This window comes from Acipenser ruthenus, chromosome 3, assembly GCF_902713425.1.
Source record: "Acipenser ruthenus chromosome 3, fAciRut3.2 maternal haplotype, whole genome shotgun sequence".
Lineage (NCBI taxonomy): Eukaryota > Metazoa > Chordata > Actinopteri > Acipenseriformes > Acipenseridae > Acipenser > Acipenser ruthenus.
The window spans coordinates 71779613-71801558 of record NC_081191.1 but is presented as its reverse complement, the minus strand read 5'-3'; the positions used below and the strand labels follow the sequence as shown (position 1 = coordinate 71801558).

General features: G+C 37.8%; 1 protein-coding gene across 2 annotated transcripts in view; it reads right to left on the bottom strand.

The window, feature by feature from the left end:
• Nucleotides 1-21946, bottom strand: part of LOC117394341 (coiled-coil domain-containing protein 178) — a 102752-nt gene that overhangs the window by 3493 nt on the left and 77313 nt on the right. For both annotated transcript variants that reach the window (XM_059016258.1, XM_033992498.3), the window contains exon 20: nt 11870-12004. In XM_059016258.1, the coding sequence (XP_058872241.1) occupies nt 11870-12004 (135 nt within the window). The remainder of the gene's footprint in view (nt 1-11869; nt 12005-21946) is intronic.

Here is a 21946-nt window from a genome sequence, read left to right as displayed (position 1 = left end):
CTCAGATGATGGAGAACTTTAATTCTACTTTAACTCTTTACCATCCATTCTGCTGCACAAATAAGCAGACTTTGATGTACCAGTTAGCAGCTGTACTGGTATTTAATAAACTTTTCTTTACGTCTTTGCACTAACATCGTGCTTTTATTTCACAACGCAAAACAAATTATGTTGAGTTTATTGCTTGTGACAGGTGAGGGTCTGCTAGCACTGTAGACTGTCGACCTTGATCTATGATGAGGTTCAGTCTAATGTGAAAATTGCTAGGTTATTCTCTCTGTGTTCTATGTCTGTGGCTTGGCACAGATTTGTTCAGCCACCATGCTTATTCATTTAAAGGGTAAATTTGGATAGAGCATTGAAAGTTTGGTGTCTGCTTGTGCAGTTGATCTAGGATGTGTATCGTGTTCCACAATTGATATGAAACATCCAAATTACTGGATAAAGCTCCTGTATTTTGACCTTGTCATTTCAGATGTATTGATCACATAAGTAAAAAAAAAAAAAAAAAAAGATCTCCAAGGACCTCAAAAAATCGACACTATTTCTCCAAATCCCTCCATTACTTATTTCTGCATAAAACTCTCAGTTTTTGAAAGGTGCAGTGTCTCATATAGTCTCATATAGTTTTACCAGTACAGTAATCCGTTGAGTTCAAGAAAGCACAGCAACGGATCTTGTCACTGACCAACCCTCACCTGACCAGTAATTCTACACCAGTAGTAATTCTACACCACTACTACATGGAAAACATTGCTTGTCTCCGTGTAGGTTAAAGATGTCCTTCTGCAAGCTACCCTGGATACTGGTGCTTCAGTCTCTGCTATCCACACATCAGTTCTTCGCAGTTGTAATCTAGACACTAGCAAGGTGAAGCCCTAGACTACACCTACTAACAGACTCTGCTCAGTGCATCCCAGAAGGACTTCTGTGGATAACGCTTACTTTTCAAGGCAAAACCTTTTACCACTGTTTTGTGATTATTCTCAACTTGACTTCTCCACTCATCTAATTGTGCATTACCCGTGCCCACATACAAATATACATTTTACATCACCTGTGCTACGTATTATTATTATTATTATTATTATTATTATTATTATTTATTTCTTAGCAGACGCCCTTATCCAGGGCGACTTACAATTGTTACAAGATATCACATTATACATTATTTCACATTATACAGGTATCACATTATTTTTACATACAATTACCCATTTATACAGTTGGGTTTTTTTTTACTGGAGCAATCTAGGTAAAGTACCTTGCTCAAGGGTACAACAGCAGTGTCCCCCACTGGGGATTGAACCCACAACCCTCCGGTCAAGAGTCCAGAGCCCTAACCACTACTCCACACTGCTGCCCCAAACTACTACGTAACCCAAACTACACCCATGGGTGGAAAAAGAAATGAGAGGTATTTTATTTAAACAGTTGTAGCAACACGTGGGGACATATAATGCTATATTTTTTGGACCCCGCTACTTATTCTTTTAAACAGCTGCAACAAAATGAAGTTGTCATCGGTAAATTACTCGCTACTTTAGAAAGCTCAGAGCCCACTGATGACTTCTCCCAAACATTCTGTGTGCTTGCTGAAATACTGTACTATCAAGACCCCAAAGTCAAATGCCAATTACACCCTGTCAGGAGGTGAGTGGTGTGGGAATAAGGCAAGGTACAAACAAGGAATATATTTACAAAAATAATCCATTTTTATTAATTACAACAACCCACTATACCAGCAACGGTAGTGTGGGTTAAAACAGATAGTTTGCAGTCCCAAACAAAAGAGTTTCAAAAATAATAATAACAATCCAAAGTGCTCCGTGTGATAGTGCTGTGCAGGGGTAGTGGTGCTCTGGGTTATATGCTGGCTCCATGGCTACTGCTCCCAAGTCACTACTGGTGAATGTAAGGGGGACGGCTCTTGATTGGTTCTGCTCATATTTATCAGATCGTTATCAATACGTGTCCTATGCTGGTCATAGTTCTACAAATACTCACCTTGTTCATGGAGTCCCACAGGGTTCTGTCCTTGGTCCTCTTCTTTTTAACACTTATATGCTGCCACTGGGTGATATTATTCAGACGCATGGTGTTCAGTTCCATTCTTATGCAGATGATACACAGATCTATTTAAAAATAAATTCTAACACTGATACAGTCCTATACGCTTGTTTGGCAAATATTCAAACCTGGATGTCAAATAATTTTTTGAAATTGAATGCTAGTAAAACTGAGCTATTGGTTACTGGATCTAATACCCAGTTTTGCTCTTTTACTGAGTTTTCATGCTGTTTTGGTGACTGCCTTGCAGATGCCTCTTTGTTAGGCCGCAGCTTAGGTGTTCAACTTGACTCAAAGCTTTTATTTGAAAAACATCTCTCTTCAGTGGTAAAGACAGGGTTTTATTATTTAAAGAAAATTACCAGGGTGTGTCATTTTCTGCCCCCCAGGGATGCTGAGATTCTTGTTCATGCATTTGTTACGTCTCGTTTGGATTATTGTAATACTCTTTTTGTTAATCTTCCTGCTCGCTCTTAACATCGATAGCAAATGGTGCAAACTGCAGCAGCAAGGGTTCTTACCAGTACCAAGCGGACAGAACACATTACTCCAGTCCTTAAGTGTTTGCACTGGCTTCCTATCAAGTTCTATGTTTCCTTTAAAACAGTGGTTTTCAAACTGGGGTACCCCTGGAGGTACGCAAGCTCTCGTCAAGGGGTACGCGAGATAAATCCTGTAATAGCGGACAACACATTTTTGTTTATCATGTTGTAGTAGATTGTGACTTAGAAATCAAATCAACAATGTTGAATCTCCTTTCAAATAAAACCACAGCTGCACTGGTGTACTTTTCCTTTCTGTTGGGCAAGGTTAACTCTATGAATACAAGTGGCTACTGACAGTGAATGAGCATTTAGCGCACACATGGCTAACTTACATATTTAAAATAGCAGAGCGGTGGTGACTGCAGTCTATGGGCTAAGAAAACGAAAAAGAAACTCAAAGATTGTCATTGTATGATGTTGCTTCTTTTGAAAATGTGTAGTATTTACTAGGCAAGTTTACTCTGTGGAGTTTAAAATGTTCAGTGTTAGTAATTTAATGTTCAGTGTTTTTTCTACCTTTACGTTTTTAAATGACCATATTATTGAATTGAGCAGGCAGCTGGGCCACGGTGGGCGGAAACAGGAAGTCGGAAAGCTGGGTGAAAGCGTGTTGCGGCACGTACACATAATTAATCCCTTGCGATCGGCTAAGGGACAGGCAGCGATTGGAGAAAGGCTGTTGCCGGGCTAATTGCAGGGAGGAGTTGTGTAGTACAAAAGGGACGCTGCTACTTGAGTACTTACCCTTATGCTGAAAACTAAAGATCCAACCAGAGCCTGTATTTTTGTTATTTTCTTGTGTTTGCAGACGAGTAGCACGTAGGAGAACGGAGCTGCAGCCACGGAGCCAGCACTAACCCTGACTCACCGTTTCACTGCACAGCACAACAACCAGCACAGGCACTCAAATCGCTTCCCCATTACAGCGCACAGTTTCGTGCCATATTTATTTCCCCTATACCATCGTTGGTATAGGGACGACTGGATTATTATTTTTGTACTTGTTTATTAAATATGGACGTTTTTGTGATGAAATACTGTTTGGACATTCCGTTTGTACACTGCATCACTTACCACCCTGTCACAGAGACTTATTGGAATCATTTTACATAGCATTTTTAGTTGGTGCACTGTTGTTAACTAATAGCAGTTTTCCATTTGCAGTACTTAATGTAGAAATTAGAAAAGACCATTATTTTTTCATAGGTATATTATGACTACGGGTCTACTGACTTCTGGTATTGTGGCTCCGCCCCCTTTCTGGATGGCCGACTTCCGCCTGACCATGGAATAAACTGTCAAACCATCCAGTCCGGGGCACACTGTTCCTGTTATACCGCGCCCTTACAGGTCAGGAGGGAGATTGTTGACTTGGATTAATTCGCTCTCTGTCACACTGCAGTACTGATTTAACTTGGCTATAACCAACAGGAATACTTTTTGTCTACTCTGACGTTCAAGTTTGTTTTCTGAAAGTTGTTGTTTATTTTACATTCTGTTCAGCATTTGATGTGTGATTCTGAAGCTAAATAGCTATCAATCTTATTTTCTCCAAAGTCACATTTCAAAATGTGCAAAACAATTTACCTCCACCTGCATGTAAAGTTTCTTTGGGAAATGTCTTGACACGACCCTCAGCAGAACTATACTTTGCTTTTTTTGCTTTGTCGTCCATTTCTTGTATTTTACCTCCAATGCTGAAAACTAGATTTTAGCAACCTAAATCAAAATAACAATGCAACACTGACTTTGTCTCACCTCCTACTGTACAGTACAGGTCACAGAAAAGCCAGTACAGACGCACTGACAGATAGGCTGATTAAAACATTGTTGTCAGTAAACAAGAAAGTTAACAACTTCTGAGTATTTTTTTTAAATGTTATTTGTCTAAGGACAGTTTGTGTTTGTTTTTTTCCCCCAAAGTGCAATGCACACAGGACAGTGAAAAATAAAAAAAAGCTTATCTACAGAATTAAGATACATAGTTTGCATCACTTGCGGTATGCAGTTGTTAATTTAAATTGGGTTTCTTTTTTTTCTCTCTGTACTAGTCCGGTATGCATTGGCCCCTAAAAGAGGTGAATTTTGCGGTGACCTCTCAATTTTCCTATTTCTGCGAAATCCCGAATTAGGTAGACCCCTAATTAGCCCTTACATCCCTGGGAGGCAGCTTAGATCCTCTAACTCTGGATTGTTAAAATGCATGGTTCCAAAACGTGTTATGCTCGGAGGGTGTTGTTTTAGCTGTGTTGCTCCTTTTCTTTGGAACTCACTACCAACTTTCATTAGAGAATCCACTACAGTAGCCAAACTTAAAATACCCTTAAGACGCACTTATTCTCCACTGTATTTTTTTAACTATTGCAGTCTGTTCTGTTTATTATAATATACTGTACTTTTATGATATCTCTATATTTATCTATTTTATATATGTATTTTATTTATTTATCTATATAATTTTTTAACTGATTAATTGTTATTCATTGTGTTTTGTAGTGTTGATTTGTGTTAGATTGTTTTGTTTTGTATAGCACCTTGAGACACCTAGGTGTGAAATGAGCTATAATAAATTAAAGTTATTATTATTATTATTATTATTACTCATCTGCACGAAACAAAAACAAACAAAAACAGCGCTCCGGCACATCAGCGTTTCAACGTAAGGGGCTGTACTCACGTAACATGGCACCATGCTCTATCCAATCGCTGCGTAGAACCCAGCTGATCACAATAGAGTTGTTTAGCAGTCCTACAGCTACGCCCTTTCACCAAGATGGCCAACTTCTGGTTCCATCCTACCATCGAGTTAGCCCATCCCTGTGAAGGCTTACCACCAGTCTTACTTAGCGCCCTTCCTGGTCGGGAGGTAGATTTGCAGCTCAGATTCTTTCTCTCCTGTTCACACACCCTCAGAGACATCTCAAGCACTATGTTCCTGCTAAGCTTCAATCAACCATACTGGCCTATATTCACGACGATGATGTTGCAGGTCACTTGGGCATTCTTAAAACCCTGCACTGTTTGTGTGTGCACCCATTTTGGTATTCATGGACTAGTTCACAAAATTTGCCCTTTCAGAGAAGCTAAGATGCAAATTACTGCACATACATATGTAAGCCACAGGGCCCCCAAATATGTCATCTCAGACAGGGGTCTTGTTAATGACTTTTTCGACACTTGTATGTCAGCTGGGATCCTAGCACAGGTTCACAACCCCTTATCATCCACAGACAACTATGGCCGAGACACTCCTCCTGGGATTTGTACATCCCCCACATTGCATTTGCCCTCTGCACTGCATCCCATGCCAGTACAGGAGGCAGTCCTGCTTTCCTGCTTTATGGCAGACCTACATACTCCTCTTGAGTTATGGTTATCCCCTGAAACAGACAGGATCCCAGACTGCATGTCGGAATACAGAGACAATCTCGCTATCTTTCCTGTCAGTTAGCTATGAAAAGCAGAAGTCAAAGTATGACCAATGAAGACAATTGAAAATGTTATTTTCAAGATCAATGACCCGGTGAAAGCACGCACTAACCATAGATCTGATGCATCTACAAATTGCATTAAGAAACTTGCAGTTGTCTTCAGAAGACCTTTTTGTGTCATACAGAAGACATCTGATGTGAACTAGTACTCAAAGAAATTAAATAAGTTATTTACAAACCACTAACTAAGATCATGCAACAGTCTCTTGAGACAGGGGTTGTACCGACAGGCTGGAGAATTGCAGGAAAGGGAGATTGTGTCTAACTAACATACTTGATTTTTTTGAGGATGCAACATCGACAATGGATAATTGCAAAGCATATGTCATGGTTTATTTACATTTCCAGAAAGCTTTTCACAAAGTCCCACATAAAAGATTAATTCTCAAACTAAACACAGGAAATGCATGCACACGCATTAGTGAGTGGTTAACATGCAGAAAACAAAAAGTACTGATTAGAGGAGAAACCTCAAAATGGAGCGAGGTAACCAGTGGTGTACCACAGGGATCAGTATTAGGTCCTCTGCTATTCTTAATCTACATTAATGACTTAGATTCTGGTATAGTAAGCAAACTTTTTTAAATTTGTAGACGACACAAAACTAGGAAGAGTGGCAAACACCGTTGCAGCAGCAAAGGTCATTAAAAATGATCTATACAGCATTCAGAACTGAGCAGACACATGTCAAATGACATTTAATACGCAGACAATACAAATGTCCATTATAAATACCATATGGGAGATACTGAAATTGAGAAAGGAATCCATGAAAAAGATGGAGGAGTTTAAGTTGACTCAGAAATGTCTTCATCTCGACAATGTGGGGAAGCTATAAAAAAAAGCCAACAAAATGCTCGGATATATAGTGAAAAGTGTTTAATTTAAATCGAGGGAAGTCATGTTAAAACTTTACAATGCATTAGTAAGACCTCATCTAGAATATTGTGTTCAGTTCTGGTCACCTCGCTAGAAAAAGGATATTGCTGCTCTAGAAAGAGTGCAAAGAAGAGCGACCAGAATTATTCTTGGTTTAAAAGGCATGTCGTATGCAGACAGGCTAAAATGACTGAATCTATTCAGTCTTGAACATAGAAGACTACGCGGTGATCTGATTCAAGCATTCAAAATTCTAAAAGGTATTGACAATGTCAACCCAGGGTACTTTTTTGACCTGAAAAAAGAAACAAGGACCAGGGGTCACAAATGGAGATTAGATAAAGGGCATTCAGAACAGAAAATAGGAGGCACTTTTTTACACAGAGAATTGTTGGAGTCTGAAATCAACTCCCCAGTAATGTTGTTGACGCTGACACCGTGTGGTCCTTTAAGAAGTTGCTTGATGAGATTCTGGGATCAATAAGCTACTAACAACCAAACAAGCAAGATGGGCCGAATGGCCTCCTCTCGTTTGTAACCTTTGTTATGTATGTTCTTAACTATCGCTTAGTCTCAGTGGATGATGGGAAAGATGTCGGAATCTTCCATGTTGCAAATTTCACCTGTTTTTCACCTGGGAATCTACTGCAAAGAAGAGGATCTCTCCTCAGAGCGAAACTGATTCTGATCTGGAGTCCACAACTGAATCGCAAAGTACTGGGGAGGGTCCCGACACAGAGCACAGTTCCCCTCAACTGCCCTAGGCTGACACTGTGACCTTACTGCCATTTTTGCCTGCTGACGAAGGTGACATATCTGACTCTTTTAGTGACCCTGACCAAATCTCTCTAGATGACACTCACTCTTTCACGAATGACACATCTCAGAGGTCAGAAAAGCCCTCAGAGTTTGAAATGCCAGAACCATCCCCTAGGTCTTATCATAATGTGTCTGAGGAGAGTCGCTGTCCTGAGAATAGTGAGAATGATAGTGCCTTGCACAGTCTGCTCTTTTCCGTATCCCAAATACAGGATGGCACATGTCTGTGTGTTTGTGGCTTCTCTTCGAACCTGCAGCCGAACCTCCAGCTGATGGACAACCGCCAAGGACCCCTCACAGCGACCCCCGAGCATTGATTTATCACACAGTGTACACTACAAGTGCATCAAGTACTTATATAACAAATTTAATAAGGTTAAATTATGTTGTTAATTTAACCTTGCTGTATATGGTATATATTAAGTAGAAAAATACACATCAGAAACTATTATTTTAAAAGTCTTCATAAAGATAAACATTTCTAAATTAAGTTAATTTTGTATACAAAACTTTGAGACTTAAATATGACAAATTAAAATTATAGAGCTATTTAAATTAATGATATGTTCATAGGATTGTATTTAATTCCTGTTTAATATCCTGTTATGTAGTGTCTTCTGAATAGATCATTTACCATGCTTACTAACTATTCCATATAAAATGTCCTTTTCCAAACAAAAGTTACATTTCTGAGGTGAGATAGTTTGAAAACTCACCACTAGGGGTATGTAACTGTACTTTCTGCACTCTTGCAGGTGGGTCAGCTGAGAGTTAGTATGTGGTAATTAAAAACAAAACAAAAAATTACAGTTTTTATTATAATTAGAAATAATAAAGTGGTTATAAGAAATACATTGTATGGAATTTCTATGGATAACAAATCACAACATCAAAGCTTGACTGTGAAGTGGGTTTCCTTCTTTCCTTCTGTGTTCCAATTGAAAACAGAGTAGCAGTGTTGTTGACCTTCCGAAAGTGGTAATATATTGCCCTAATTAATAGGAATGGATTATGCTATTCTGCTGTTCATAATGCTATTCAGAATTATGTTCTTTAGAAATATATTTGTAGTTACGTCACAATACTTACAATCTCCAGAATGGTGCCAAAAAGTGTATGATATTTTATTTGTTTCCTTCGAGAGCTGTCAAATTGGAAATCCATATAAATTGTACCAAACAATTTAAGAAAAATGGTAGAGCTGAATGAATTAAGACTTACAAAATCAATTCACAGCACATATCTAATGAATATGAAAACCATGGCAGCCAGACCTGTACCTGATGCCTTTTTTTAATATACTAGTATAGTCAGAAATGCATGGCCCTGATTCTGTGAATAACAGTCATTTGTCATTGCTTACATTTGCCACTTATTACAACAACAAATCTAATCCTTTAAAGATTGTTTTGAATGATTCTGGAATTTTTTCCCCTCCCTTATTAGATAAAAAATATAAAATATAAAAAGCAAGGTCTTAAAAAAGGGTAAAGACTCCAACCAATCATTTATCAAGCTAAGCTACCCGACCCCAAAATGCTTTATTTAAAATATGTTGATAAATGAAGTATCTCTTTAGGTAATAAATGAAGTATCTCTTTAGTTATCCTTTGTCAGCAACATTCATTTTAATGGGAAGTGAGTTTACAGGGTTACATGATTGAACTACTGAGCCAAGCCAGTGTTGCCAAATGATGGGCTAAATTATTGATGTTCCACACTAATGAACTCTGATGAGAAATAAAACATAGACATTATATTTCAACTGGTTCGTAATTATTTTTGTACTTTAAAAGCAATTTGACTTCTTACTAAAACTGTACAAGTTCTGCCTAAAAGGGAGCAAATAGTAATAATTTTTAGCAATGTATTGGTTTCTTTCTTGTTCTTCACATCACAGATGTATATTACAGTATATCATACTCTTTCTTAAATATTTAAATTAATTTTTATTTCTGAATGAAAAGAAAGCTTTGTTTGATTGAAAGGTTCAATCTTTGCGAAGAAGCAGTGCAGTTGAGGACATTAACAGGAAAAACACAAGATAGCTATAACTCGAGGGTACACCAAGTTGACTTGGAGACAACTGTCTCTCTTGATTGTACAGTATAAAAAAAGTCTGCTCTCATTCTATACTGGGTACTCACTATACTATAGTTTAAACTTAAATATAGTTATAAAATTACCACATCTGTTGTTATAAAGATAAATAACCTCCCTAACAAATAATTGTGGTGCCCTGTGTGGATATCAATTTGCATTTCTACACACAAAACTGACGCTATAACTCTTTGAGTCTGTATCACTTAGAAGAACCTGTTTTTGAATGGTAATGTGGTTTATAGAATTTGAGGCATAGTATCCCACGAAAATACCATATATATATATATATATATATATATATATATATATATATATATATATATATATATATACCTGTTCTGTGAAAAACCGTCAAGTCTGACAGAGCAAGGGTAACATTATACATGTTATCAAGCCAATACAGAGTCAGTGCCAAGATCGGCAAACTCTTGATTGCGTGACTCACCCTGCACTCCACAAAATAAGTATTTTCATTTGATGAGCCACTGGGCAGACATTATTTAGAAAAGCCAGTTGCTATAGGCTTCTCATTCATCCACATCATTTGCACGCCTGCCTAATTCAACAACATATATTGGTCACATATCTACAAATGTATATTTATAATATTTTGCGGAAAAATGACTGTCCTGCCATTTATATGATTTGAAATCAAACAGGTTAAAAGCAGGGTTTTGTTTTTCACTGTTTTGATGAAGGTTATTATTTGTATTTATTTTTAATTCTATTGCTGTTTTTACCTTCAAATAAAATGTAGTTTTGTAGATCACAGGAGTTTTCACTGTTTTATATAATGCAATGTCATGTTAAAGGTAGAAATTTGATTTTATAGTACAGTATAGACAGGGATATATACAATACAGGCAGAGATCTTTTTATGTGTGTGGGGGGGGGGGGGGGTAAAACCAATGCATTAAGTGATTCAGTTGCAAAAAGCCTTTCATTTTCAGCTCTACAAAGGCCAATTTATAAAATTACAATTACAATAAATACAATTAATTACATATGTTGAACAATCGCTGTGTTTCTAGTTTGTTTCTGATAGGTAGCTTAATTAGCCATTCAGGAATAATGCCTAGGATGCCTGTAACTTATCAACTTAATAGCTAGACTGGCCAGCTACATCATGAAACATTATTTATTTATTTATTTTTATCTCAGTCTCTTTGAATGTTATTAGGGAATTTAAACTTTGTCAAGAAACATTTCAAGTTTTATAACCAAATTGGAATTGTAAGGCACTAAGGGAACTGCTTACTGAGGATTATTTTATGTAAAACTATACCATTTCCAAGGTTTTAGATAAATTGATGTCGATCTTTCAATATTTTCCCCAAATTAGGAAACAAGGTGCTAAATGACCATTCAATATATTAACAAAGTGCTAATATGGTTTCACGAATGTATGATAGTTTACATTTACAAAACCTGAAAAAAATTACTTATAAATCAATATCTATGATCACATGACACCTCCTACAAAAATAAGCCTTCTTGTAGAAATGACAGCTGTTCACAGTTGCATAAAGCAAAGAAGCTGTCTTTTTTAGAAGCCATCAGAAGCTGTATCGGGGAGTAATTGATGGGTTGTGAAAAGTCGTTGTTATGGGTAGCTTCTTGGACAATCTTAAAGGCCACTCACTCTTAAAAATACCTTTAAGGTCCCTATCAATTATCCTGAAAAGCTGGCAGATAAAACAAAAGAGCTGCACCTTTTATTTTCTGTAATGGGTGTGTATTGATTTTTTTTTTTTTTTTAATCTTTGGTCAATGTGACCCAAAGGCACAAAGCAGAACAGAAAAAATGATAAACTGCCAAAAATTCAATACTGGAATTTCATGTTAAGTTACAGAAAAATGAGGAAGCATGTTACCTTATTGCTTCATCACACCTTAAATCTCATTTATTTTGAATAAACAGGTTGGAGCCATCTTTTTAAAGCCCCCCTGAACATCACCTACCTGCACTCTTCCTACATCCTGGCTGTTTTTATGAGAAAGGGCCTGAAACGTGGCCAGTCCAGCTTGGCTGTGGAGGCTGCGTTGTTCGAAGTACTCCACCACTGCCCTGTGCATCCTCCTCTGCAACAAAGAAAGCTGAGGGGAAAAGAGAAAAAAAAAAGAAGTCAGCAGGGCAGGAGAGGAAATTAATGGCAGTTCAAGAAGAATGATGGAGGGAAATAGAGAAAGCAGTCAATAGCCCATTCTGCAGTGTACAGGCCTGACAGGAATTTCACAGTCTCTTGGTTTTTCAGCCCACTCATGTGCATTCATCAGAATCCAGTCACATCTGGCTGCCAGGATGGGGGGTTAATTTTCTCTAAATGCTTCAGTAGTTTTGTTCTAGCTGAGGCAAACTCTGTGACTGCAAAGCTGATGAGTAAAATATTTCTACTTCACCCAGTTTAACTTCAAACCGATAGCCTCAGGACATGTTGTATCTCTCTTTTTTTTAAACACATACATAGAAATACATGACCCCCACAAAAAAAAATCTTTCAGATCCCTATGAAAGACATGTTGTCTGCCTCATTTTAGCATAAAGTTTTAAGTGCAGGTTTAAATACTTTGATAGACACTTTTGCTTTTTTTCCCTCCTTATAGAGCTTATCATAGCTTGGCAATGTGTGCTCCAGAGCATGACAAAACTAAAGAGAATTAACTCAGCCATCAACTGCTGAAGGAGAAAAATAACAAGAATTTTCTAAATAGAACACCCTATTAATCTACCTAGCTAAAGCATTTAAAAGGGCTACTTGCTACACATTCTCTAAGTAGGTATGCAAAATATTATTGTCTGAATTAAAAAATATATATTAGCGTCTGAATTAAAAAAAAGAAAACAATACACGAATGAAATCTGCCTAAGATCAAATAAAAATGCAAAACAACAATAGTACACATCAAAATGGTACATTTCTTCTTAGTACTGTAAATACACAATTTCACAATGATTATATACATTGAACTTTTTGTTTCATTCTATTTATGTTCTGTGAAGCTGGCAATGATTTTTTCTATAAACTGCATTAGTTGTTTTAGCAAGAGGGCAATACTGTATATCATATTAAAAAAAAATGTGAAAAAAGACCCCTTCGTGTCAGATCTGATATTAAATAGTGCAAGATTCATCTTCGGTGGCTTTTAAAAAATCTGGCAACACGTTTTTTTACTCCATTATTTTATTACTACATACTTCTGTGCCAGTGTCTTCAGATGATTTGTAGAAACTACTCTATACATAAGGTGACCATATGGCTCCATGTTCAGTGGGACAGTTTGAGACAGTTCAGGCTTTTCAACTCACAACCCAATGCATTCTGGTCAGCGTAGTCCTGCTTCTCTTAAAGGTAAGAATGGTACCTGAGACAGTTAAAACGTATCAGAATGCATTGGGTTGCGAGTTGAAAAGCCTGAACTTTCCCAAACTGTCCAGCTGAACACAGAGCCATATGGTCACCTGATGTATACAGCATGGGTATGAAGTGTGCACATAGAGAATCATGATTATTATTGCTGATATTTATTATCCATTTCAGAAAGATGCTGTACTGCATTGCATTCTTTGATGGCAGGTTATGAAATTGGCTGTGTAACACCAGAAAACAAACATCAAAAGCTACCTCAGGTGCATTTAATGCACCAAATGATCATGAAATGATTATGACAGGAACTAAGATGACTTTTTAGTCTTTATATGTTAATTCCTGTTGTTTGCTTTCCACTGTGCCCAGGTGGTGCAGACCAAATTTCACTGCTCTGCCAAGAATACTTTTAATATTACAGCTTGATGAACTTCTTATTCACTCCATACATGTAACAAGACTCCATACATGTAACTACTGCAACTCCCTCCTGGCTGGCCTCCCTGCGTCCGCCACCCGTCCGCTCCAGCTCATCCAGAACTCTGCTGCTCGCCTGGTGTTCTCTCTACCTCGCTTCGCCCACGCTACTCCACTACTCCGCTCGCTCCACTGGCTCCCGATCACCGCTCGCATCCAGTTCAAGACTCTTGTACTAGCCTACAGATGCCTTGATCAGACTGCACCCAGCTACCTCCAGACCCTCATCTCTCCCTACACCCCCACTCGACCTCTCCGCTCCGCCTGCACTAGAAGACTGGCTCTACCTCCGCTACGCTCCCCTGCCTCCCGAGCCCGCTCCTTCTCCACCCTTGCTCCGCAGTGGTGGAACGACCTTCCTACAGATGTCAGGACTGCCCAGTCCCTGACCACATTCCGGCGCCTCCTTAAGACTCACCTCTTCAAACAGCACCTGTAGAACTCCTCTGTTGTATCCTTGGACACTATCACCCTTCATTTAAATATGCTTTATTTTGCTCTTATCTGCCCCCTATTTTACTGCATTTAATCCTGTACCTCAGAATATTGTAATCTGCCAAGTGTTTAATCTGTAGTATTTTGTACTTAATCATATCCTGATGTAACTATCACTATTTAATCATATCCTGATGTAACTTTCACTATTATCTGCTGTATTATTGAATTGTGGTTTGTCACACTTGAGAATTATTGTGTTTCTTGTTCTTATTGTATGACTTATATTGTAACACTTGAATGTATTTGTATTTGCTTGCGATTGTAAGTCGCCCTGGATAAGGGCGTCTGCTAAGAAATAAATAATAATAATAATAATAATAATAATAATAATAATAATAACACGTGCGCACACACACACATACACACACACACATTCTCAACAGACTTATCTTGCAAAGTGTTTGTTAGTTAATGGAATGTATTCCTGCACTAAGACTATGGAATTTAAAATGCTGTCTGCACATCCAACATTCTATATTTCAACTTTAATAAATGCTAACTTAAATTACCATGCTAACTTTGTAAACCCAAGTCACATAACAACATCAAGGGCACGGTAGTTTGCCAGAATGAAAAATTACAGGTATGTTATTTAAACAGTTGTAGCAACACATGTGGATGTGTAACACTGTAATTTTTGGAACACTTCTACTTAGAGTCTTTCATCGGGTCGGGTACCCGTGGGTGCCTGCGGGCAGGGCCGAATTAACCCATCACTGGGCTCTAGGCAAGCATACACTTGTGGGCCCCCTACCCCTGAACAAACAGCCACACACACATATACATACAGACATACATATACACACATACACACCTCTATATACATTATAGCCTGTATAACTAGCCCACCACCCTCTTACAACAGGTATAATTTTCATTTTTAAGTTATTATGAACGACTGAATGAATCTCACAGAAAATTAAACTGTAGGGGATGTGCTAAATAAATTTCAGAATAAAACCGAAAAAAAAAATTAAGCCTACGTTAAATCCTGTAGCACAGCTCTACAATGACTTTTCCTGATTTACTGAAAAAAGGCAACAGTTCAAACAAACAAGGAACACCATTGGAAGTTGAAAAAAAGGGTAATATATAGAAGGGTGCTCAAACTTTTGTTCATTAACAGTAGCTCCACATTACTCCACGAAAATAAATAGTAAAAAACAAACATACATGTACATTGTTGTGTAATCAAATACGTTACAATGTACTGCACGCAAAATCGTCAATGTTTCCGTGTTTTTTTGTTGATGGGGTGTGGTTTGACTCGCTTCATCAAAGAAAATGTCCTTTTCTCCAGAGCAGATAAATCGCAAATGTTTTGGCATAGAAGTAAGTTCAGGTGTTACATATGGTAGATTTCTGTACCCTACAGAATTCTGTACCCGTGATGATTCCACGCCGACACAGCTGCATTTTTTCAAAGATCGCTGGACGTGAACGCTTGATGTTTCTGAACAGTATTTACATGTAATAAAATGAAAATGTGTTTTAAAATAAAGAAAAAGTTTAAATACGGGTTTCGTGTATTGAGCAGCTCAGGAGGCTGAACGTAGTGTGTATTTATAGTGGTGTTAAAGGTGCTATTTTATTTTGCCACAAAATCTGTGTTATTTACAATATCTGTTGCAAGCTGCAGCAGAACTCAATGGCAGTAAATGAGAACACAGCGGGGCTCGGGCACAGATATATTGTGCATCCATGTCCTGCGAGCTTGAAAAACTGCGTCTGCACAGGCAAGGAATCACGTGGGGATTAAGAATTCTATGGGGTAAAGAAATCTGCGTAACACGTCAGAACAATTTGATTTTGTGACACATGCCTCAGTTTGATTGTCAGTGAGTGAAGTTTCTTCAAATTGAGGGGCAAATCTGTATATATATTTCCTAAATAACGTTAAATGGTAAATGTAACGGTATTTCCTGCACTAAAGCAGCTGGCGACTAGGGCGGAGTTAGCTGTTAAAGTACTGTTGCCGCTTGTGTGATACGCCGCAAGATCCTTTTGTCACGTCTGCTTGGTGATATTAACAATGTCTGTGATAGCGCAGGGTTTATCACGTAGTGAATAATAGTTCGACAGGTAAATCAGAAGTGTGGGATGATTTTGTTATCATAGCGAATTAAAATAATGAACATGTGACTGGATTCGTTGCTTTTAAAACTGTCATTATGTAAAGGTCAGCCACAGAACTGGTACATCTCTGTGAAAGCACAGGTGTAGCTCCCTTTTAACTGGTGGCACGAAAGGAATAGACAGGTATTTTATAGTACAGTAAGTAGAGATAGTTAATATACTATGTTAAAATATATCCAGACCACTAGAGAAAGCTACCACGCTGTATAGCCTATTGTGTAAACTCAATCTGTGGAGAATGGTAGATATATGTGTGTGAATGTGAGAGCGTGAGAGAGTCGACGCAGGCAGTAGGTAAACGACAAACACTTGCGGGTTCGGCTCGGGTTGCAGGTCTTATTAAAGCGGGTCGGGTCGGGTCGCGGGTAAGAAGACGGTGTTGCACCAAGTTGCGGGTTCGGGTCGGGTCCTGTAGTAGCAGGTCCGGGTCGGAAGCGGGTCGTAAAAATTGGACACGCACAGGACTCCGCCGCTACTTAACCTATAAAGCATGCCATAAAATGTAATTAATCTACAATTATTCATAAGCTTTCTTGCATTATTGCTCTACCTAATAGCAAACAAATCAATTACAAAATAGCAGATAATGAGTTCTGCAACAGTTGTGATATGTTATTCCAGTCTTTGTAAAACATGCAAAGTTGCGTATTTAAATCTATTGTAGCATTCCAGGGTAAACAAAAGGGAGCCAGGTCCCCGCAGCAAGTTCTCCTTCAAGATTTTATTCACAAGGTCAGCACACCACAACACAGCACACAGCAGCGAGCAAGCTGCCCCTTTATACCCCCAAACACCACAAAAACAGGTGACATTTAGACATACCAAGACATACAATGTAGACATAACAAGACGTTATTGGACCCCACAAATAGAACGAGGGACAAACACAACACAATTGGACAACATTCACAAGCACATTGGGGCCACCACTCCATCAGGCTCCCCCACCCCACAGCTGCACTCTGCACAGGCACTCAAGACATAGACAAAACAGGGAACAGTGACACAAAACAATACAACACATAACACAAATAGTCCAGATTGCTACACTATTTATTTGTATCACTTTATATATTATTAATTACATTCCTCCTATACTTTTCCCCACTACACAAAGAATAAGGATCAATAAACTAAAATAAGTAATTGGGACTATTAGTATTGTTGCAATATTGCTGTGTGGTCCAGTGGTTAAAGAAACGGGCTTGTAACCAAGAGGTCCCTGGTTCAAATCCCAACTCAGCCACTGATTCATTGTATGATCCTGAGCAAGTCACTTATCCTTGTGCTTCATCTTTCGGGTGAGACGTAGTTGTAAGTGACTCTGCAGATGTGCATAGTTCACACACCCTAGTCTCTGTAAGTTGCCTTGGATAAAGGTGTCTGCTAAATAAACAAAACATGACCCTCTCTGGTATTTAGATCAGCCACTGTTTTGATCTATTGATTCTAATGCCTTACAACAAGCATTATATTTTAGGCAAAAGAAAATAAGAGTTTTAGGGCTAAAGTACAGTAAATACCATATACTGTAGTTACTTAATAATATGAGGCTGTGATAAATAAATATTGTATGAGCACTTTATCACAGAACAGGCATATTCAAAACATTTACTACTGTGCTAAGCTAACACAATATTTTTTAAAGAAAACCAAAGATTGATGTTAAAAAGTTTCAAATAAACAAATCAGGAGTTTAATTTAGGAGCTCTAACGTGCAACTTAGTTGTTTCATGCTTGTTCTGTATCAGAAGCAGTTTTATTTTGTTTTACAAAAAATTGTGCAAACTTAGCAAATGCTTGCGAATATGGCCACATATATAGACAGGTATCAGATTTTGAATCCATTGGTAAGAAGCTATAAGTAATACATTAAAATATTTGAATACTCAGATATCAATTTATACACAACAAATGTAACATTGATGCAGACTATGCCTTTAAAAACCCATTTCTGCTGGGTCAACACAGTATTGAATTAGCTATTCAACCAAACATTAACTTAGAAAAAATGGTTCATTTCTATTCAACAAGAAAAGGATGTGGATATATCAGAACTATATAACCTTCACTAATTCTGGGGATATTGTTGACCTTTAACTTAACTTGGATATGCTGTATAAATGATAAACATTGCTGCAAAACCGCTCTTCTGTAAAAATTACTGAATTTGTTAGGAGAAAAGAAAATCAGACTTTGATCAGAACCGTGGCAAATCCTGTCTACAGGACTTTTGCATGTGCTTTTCTGGTTGATACCCTTCATGTAGTCAGATGAGGAATTGTGCTGTTTGTCTTAGTGGAATAAATAATATGCTCTTCTTATTTAAGGGTGAAACTAGTACTAAAATATTTCATATACTATGTTTATTTAACACTGAATAACAAACTGGATTCTAACATCTACCTGAAAGCATGCTGTCATAGTGGAATACACTTAAATTAAAGATGAAAACATAATTATCATAAAGGCAGGAGAAGACTGAGTTGGGAACCTGGGTGTAAATCAAATGTGCGCAAGATTAATGACCATGACGTTCATTTTTATGACGTTAAGTGACGGACACAGAATATCTGTCCTGTTTACTGTTTACCTCATGGAATTGTCATTAAACTCTGCATACTTGTAGAGGTGAAAACTAGATAATTGCAATGTTGAAACTCTGTAGCACTTACAGTACATTCAATTAATAAAAACCAAAAACCTAAGTTTAATTGTCCCAATGGCCACCAGGGGGACGGGAGATAACCTGAGTTAAAAATCCAAAGCTCACCACAAAAGACTGCTTTGCTCAACAGTTAAGGCTTTGAACATTTTGGGGTTTGATTTGTTCAAAGCCAATCAAATCAATTTTGTATGTTTTATAAATAGAAAGTAAATAAATTACTATTGTATTTGAGTATTCTTTTAATTACAAAAACATAGAAAATGAGTTAGATGTGACCAAAATACATTATAAAATCTACTTTAACAACAAAATTCATGTATGATTTTTGTAAAAAAAAATAAAATAAAATAAAAACATTTTCACTTTGGTGATGCTACTCCTAGTGATAAATTAGCATTGCAGGGAGACTGACATGCATGTAGCATTACCAGCACAACAAGGTGTCTCCTGTCACTACGTGACATTGACAGATTTCTGCTAAAAGTATGTGGTCAACCACATTGAGATATACACAAAGTATGACTTGTATTTATCAAAACAAGTTTACCATATTAAATCTGGATAGTGATTTTAGTTCACTGATTTACCAAGCTTATCCTATGCATTTGTTTTGCTTTACCATGATTTTTACTATATTTTACCAAGCTTTTACTATGCTCTATTAAACTTGTATTACTTAAACACAGTAAACTTTTTAGATCATATTTAAATGCGCTTTTTGATCTGGTTTGTAATGTTCAATATTAGCATGACCTTTCAAATAGTCAGCCCAAGTATATCCTTGAAAATTGCGAATACAGAAAATAGGGGCTTAACTTACTCAAAAGACAACTCTCTTCTAAATGTTGTGCATCAGCAGAACTGCAGTAGTCATTTACTGTTGCCAGTTTTACCACACATTTAACCTTGACGGCACTTCATTCTCAGAACATTAAGGGTAACAGCAGATATTATGTATACATTAGGTTAGGGATAAATAACAAAAGGTATTAAATGGGTGACATAATCCAGTTTCTAGTGTATATAATCATGAGATATGTAGATTATTTCAAGACTGATTTGACACTTTGAAATGTGCCAGATAAAACATTTTCTAAGTGAACCAAAACTCTTTCAAAAGGTGGAGCTGGCTACTGCGCTTCAGTTTACCATGGTCTCTTTAGCAATGTAGTTTTTATCTGAATCATACAATTGAACAAGTATAAAAATTGAAGTGTCCAGTCAATTTCAACTCGATCCCAGTGGCAATGTTAACAAGCTGACTAAATATATAACTGGTAATCCCTTTTTTTTTTTTTTTTTTTTTTTTTTTTTTTTTACTATATATCAAAAGTCTCCCTTGCTGTTCATCTTTGGCTTTAAGCTCTGGTGCAATCATTTTTTTCAGAAATGAAATCATGGTCATTCAGATTGAACTAATGTGGTGAAACTGCAATAAAATGAAACAATGAAAACCCTACTGTGACAGGGTAGATGGAATTCCTGCACTGAAAAGTTCACCTCTCACCAGCAGGGGGAACAGGAGGAACCTATCCATCCAGCAGGCTCTGGCAACTACGGGCTTAACATTCTGTAGGAGTCGGCCTGCTAAGAGGCTGGCGGAGGGGAACGGAGCCAAAGTGTACAAAAGGGGAAGCCTCTCCACCGGTCCGGACAGTGTTCCTGGGACAGGGAAAGAGAAGCCACACATGTCCTCTGTGCCACAATAAACCCATATGTTCTATCTCCAGCAGAGTGACAAGGTAACAAATGCTTCAGAAGATCGCAGAGCAATACCTATGTTGCAGCTGGGATACCTCGTCCTGCGAACAAACAGAGACCTGGCTGAATACGCTTATCAACATGTGTGGGCTTCCCTCCTGGGAAAGGTGTCAATCTAGTAATTAGTCATCTTTTTAAGACGCAGTACCCATTAATTTTGTGAACAGTTTTTGTTTGGTTTGTGTAAATATATATTTGTACACCATTTCAACTAAAAACCTGAATTCTCTCTGTCATTTCAAGGCCCTCACATCTACATTGTATCTATTCTCAAAAACTATTTCTACATTCTTTTAATCTGAATATGACTAAGTATTTTCTTTTTATTTAATCTTTGTCCATTGTAGGTTATAGTTTATAAAGAAAGCTTGGCTTTATCTATGTGACTGCACTGTGGCATTCGCATGAATGTTAATGTAAACAGTTAAACAGTAAAGCATTTAAAGGTTAACATAAGGACAAACTGCTGTGATATACAAGTTTTACAGTAAAACATTTAAGCGTAAAACATGTTTTTCTTATTTCCAGTCGCTACATGATCTTGTTACTGCAAGAACTAAAGCAAATCCGTAGTAGCTGCAACCATTTGCATCTTTGGGAAGATATGTTTTGCTTTGGTAATATATTTAATGAGTCTAAAAATATTCAGTATAATAATTCTGTCAAAGCCCCCACAGTCTCCTCAATGAGCAGAAGCCTGCAGGATTCCAATGGGGAGCCAAGTAATGAGCTCTCAGCACTCGCTCCCACATCGTCCAGGCAAAAAACTCGGGCCTCTCTGGTTCCACATCATTAGCAACATGAAACAAAGACACATGCTTGACTTTAATAAGCGGCTAAAGCTACTGGCTTATTAGGCTGTTACTGCACATAAACAGTATAACAAAACATTTCCCTGCAAACGGGGGGGGGGGGGGGGGGGGGGGGCACTTTGCACTAAGGGTTCAGTATCAATTAATGTGGTAAATGATTAAATAGAGCAGAGGGCCCAGAGAGAGCCTGAGGTCCGACAGCAGCCCTTGTACGGAACTTAGTTTGATTGCAGCTCCCTGCTGAAAAATACAGAAAAGGTGGGCTGCAGCGATCAGAGAATGGCCACATATGATTGACTTTCAATTGATTTTCCAGCACACC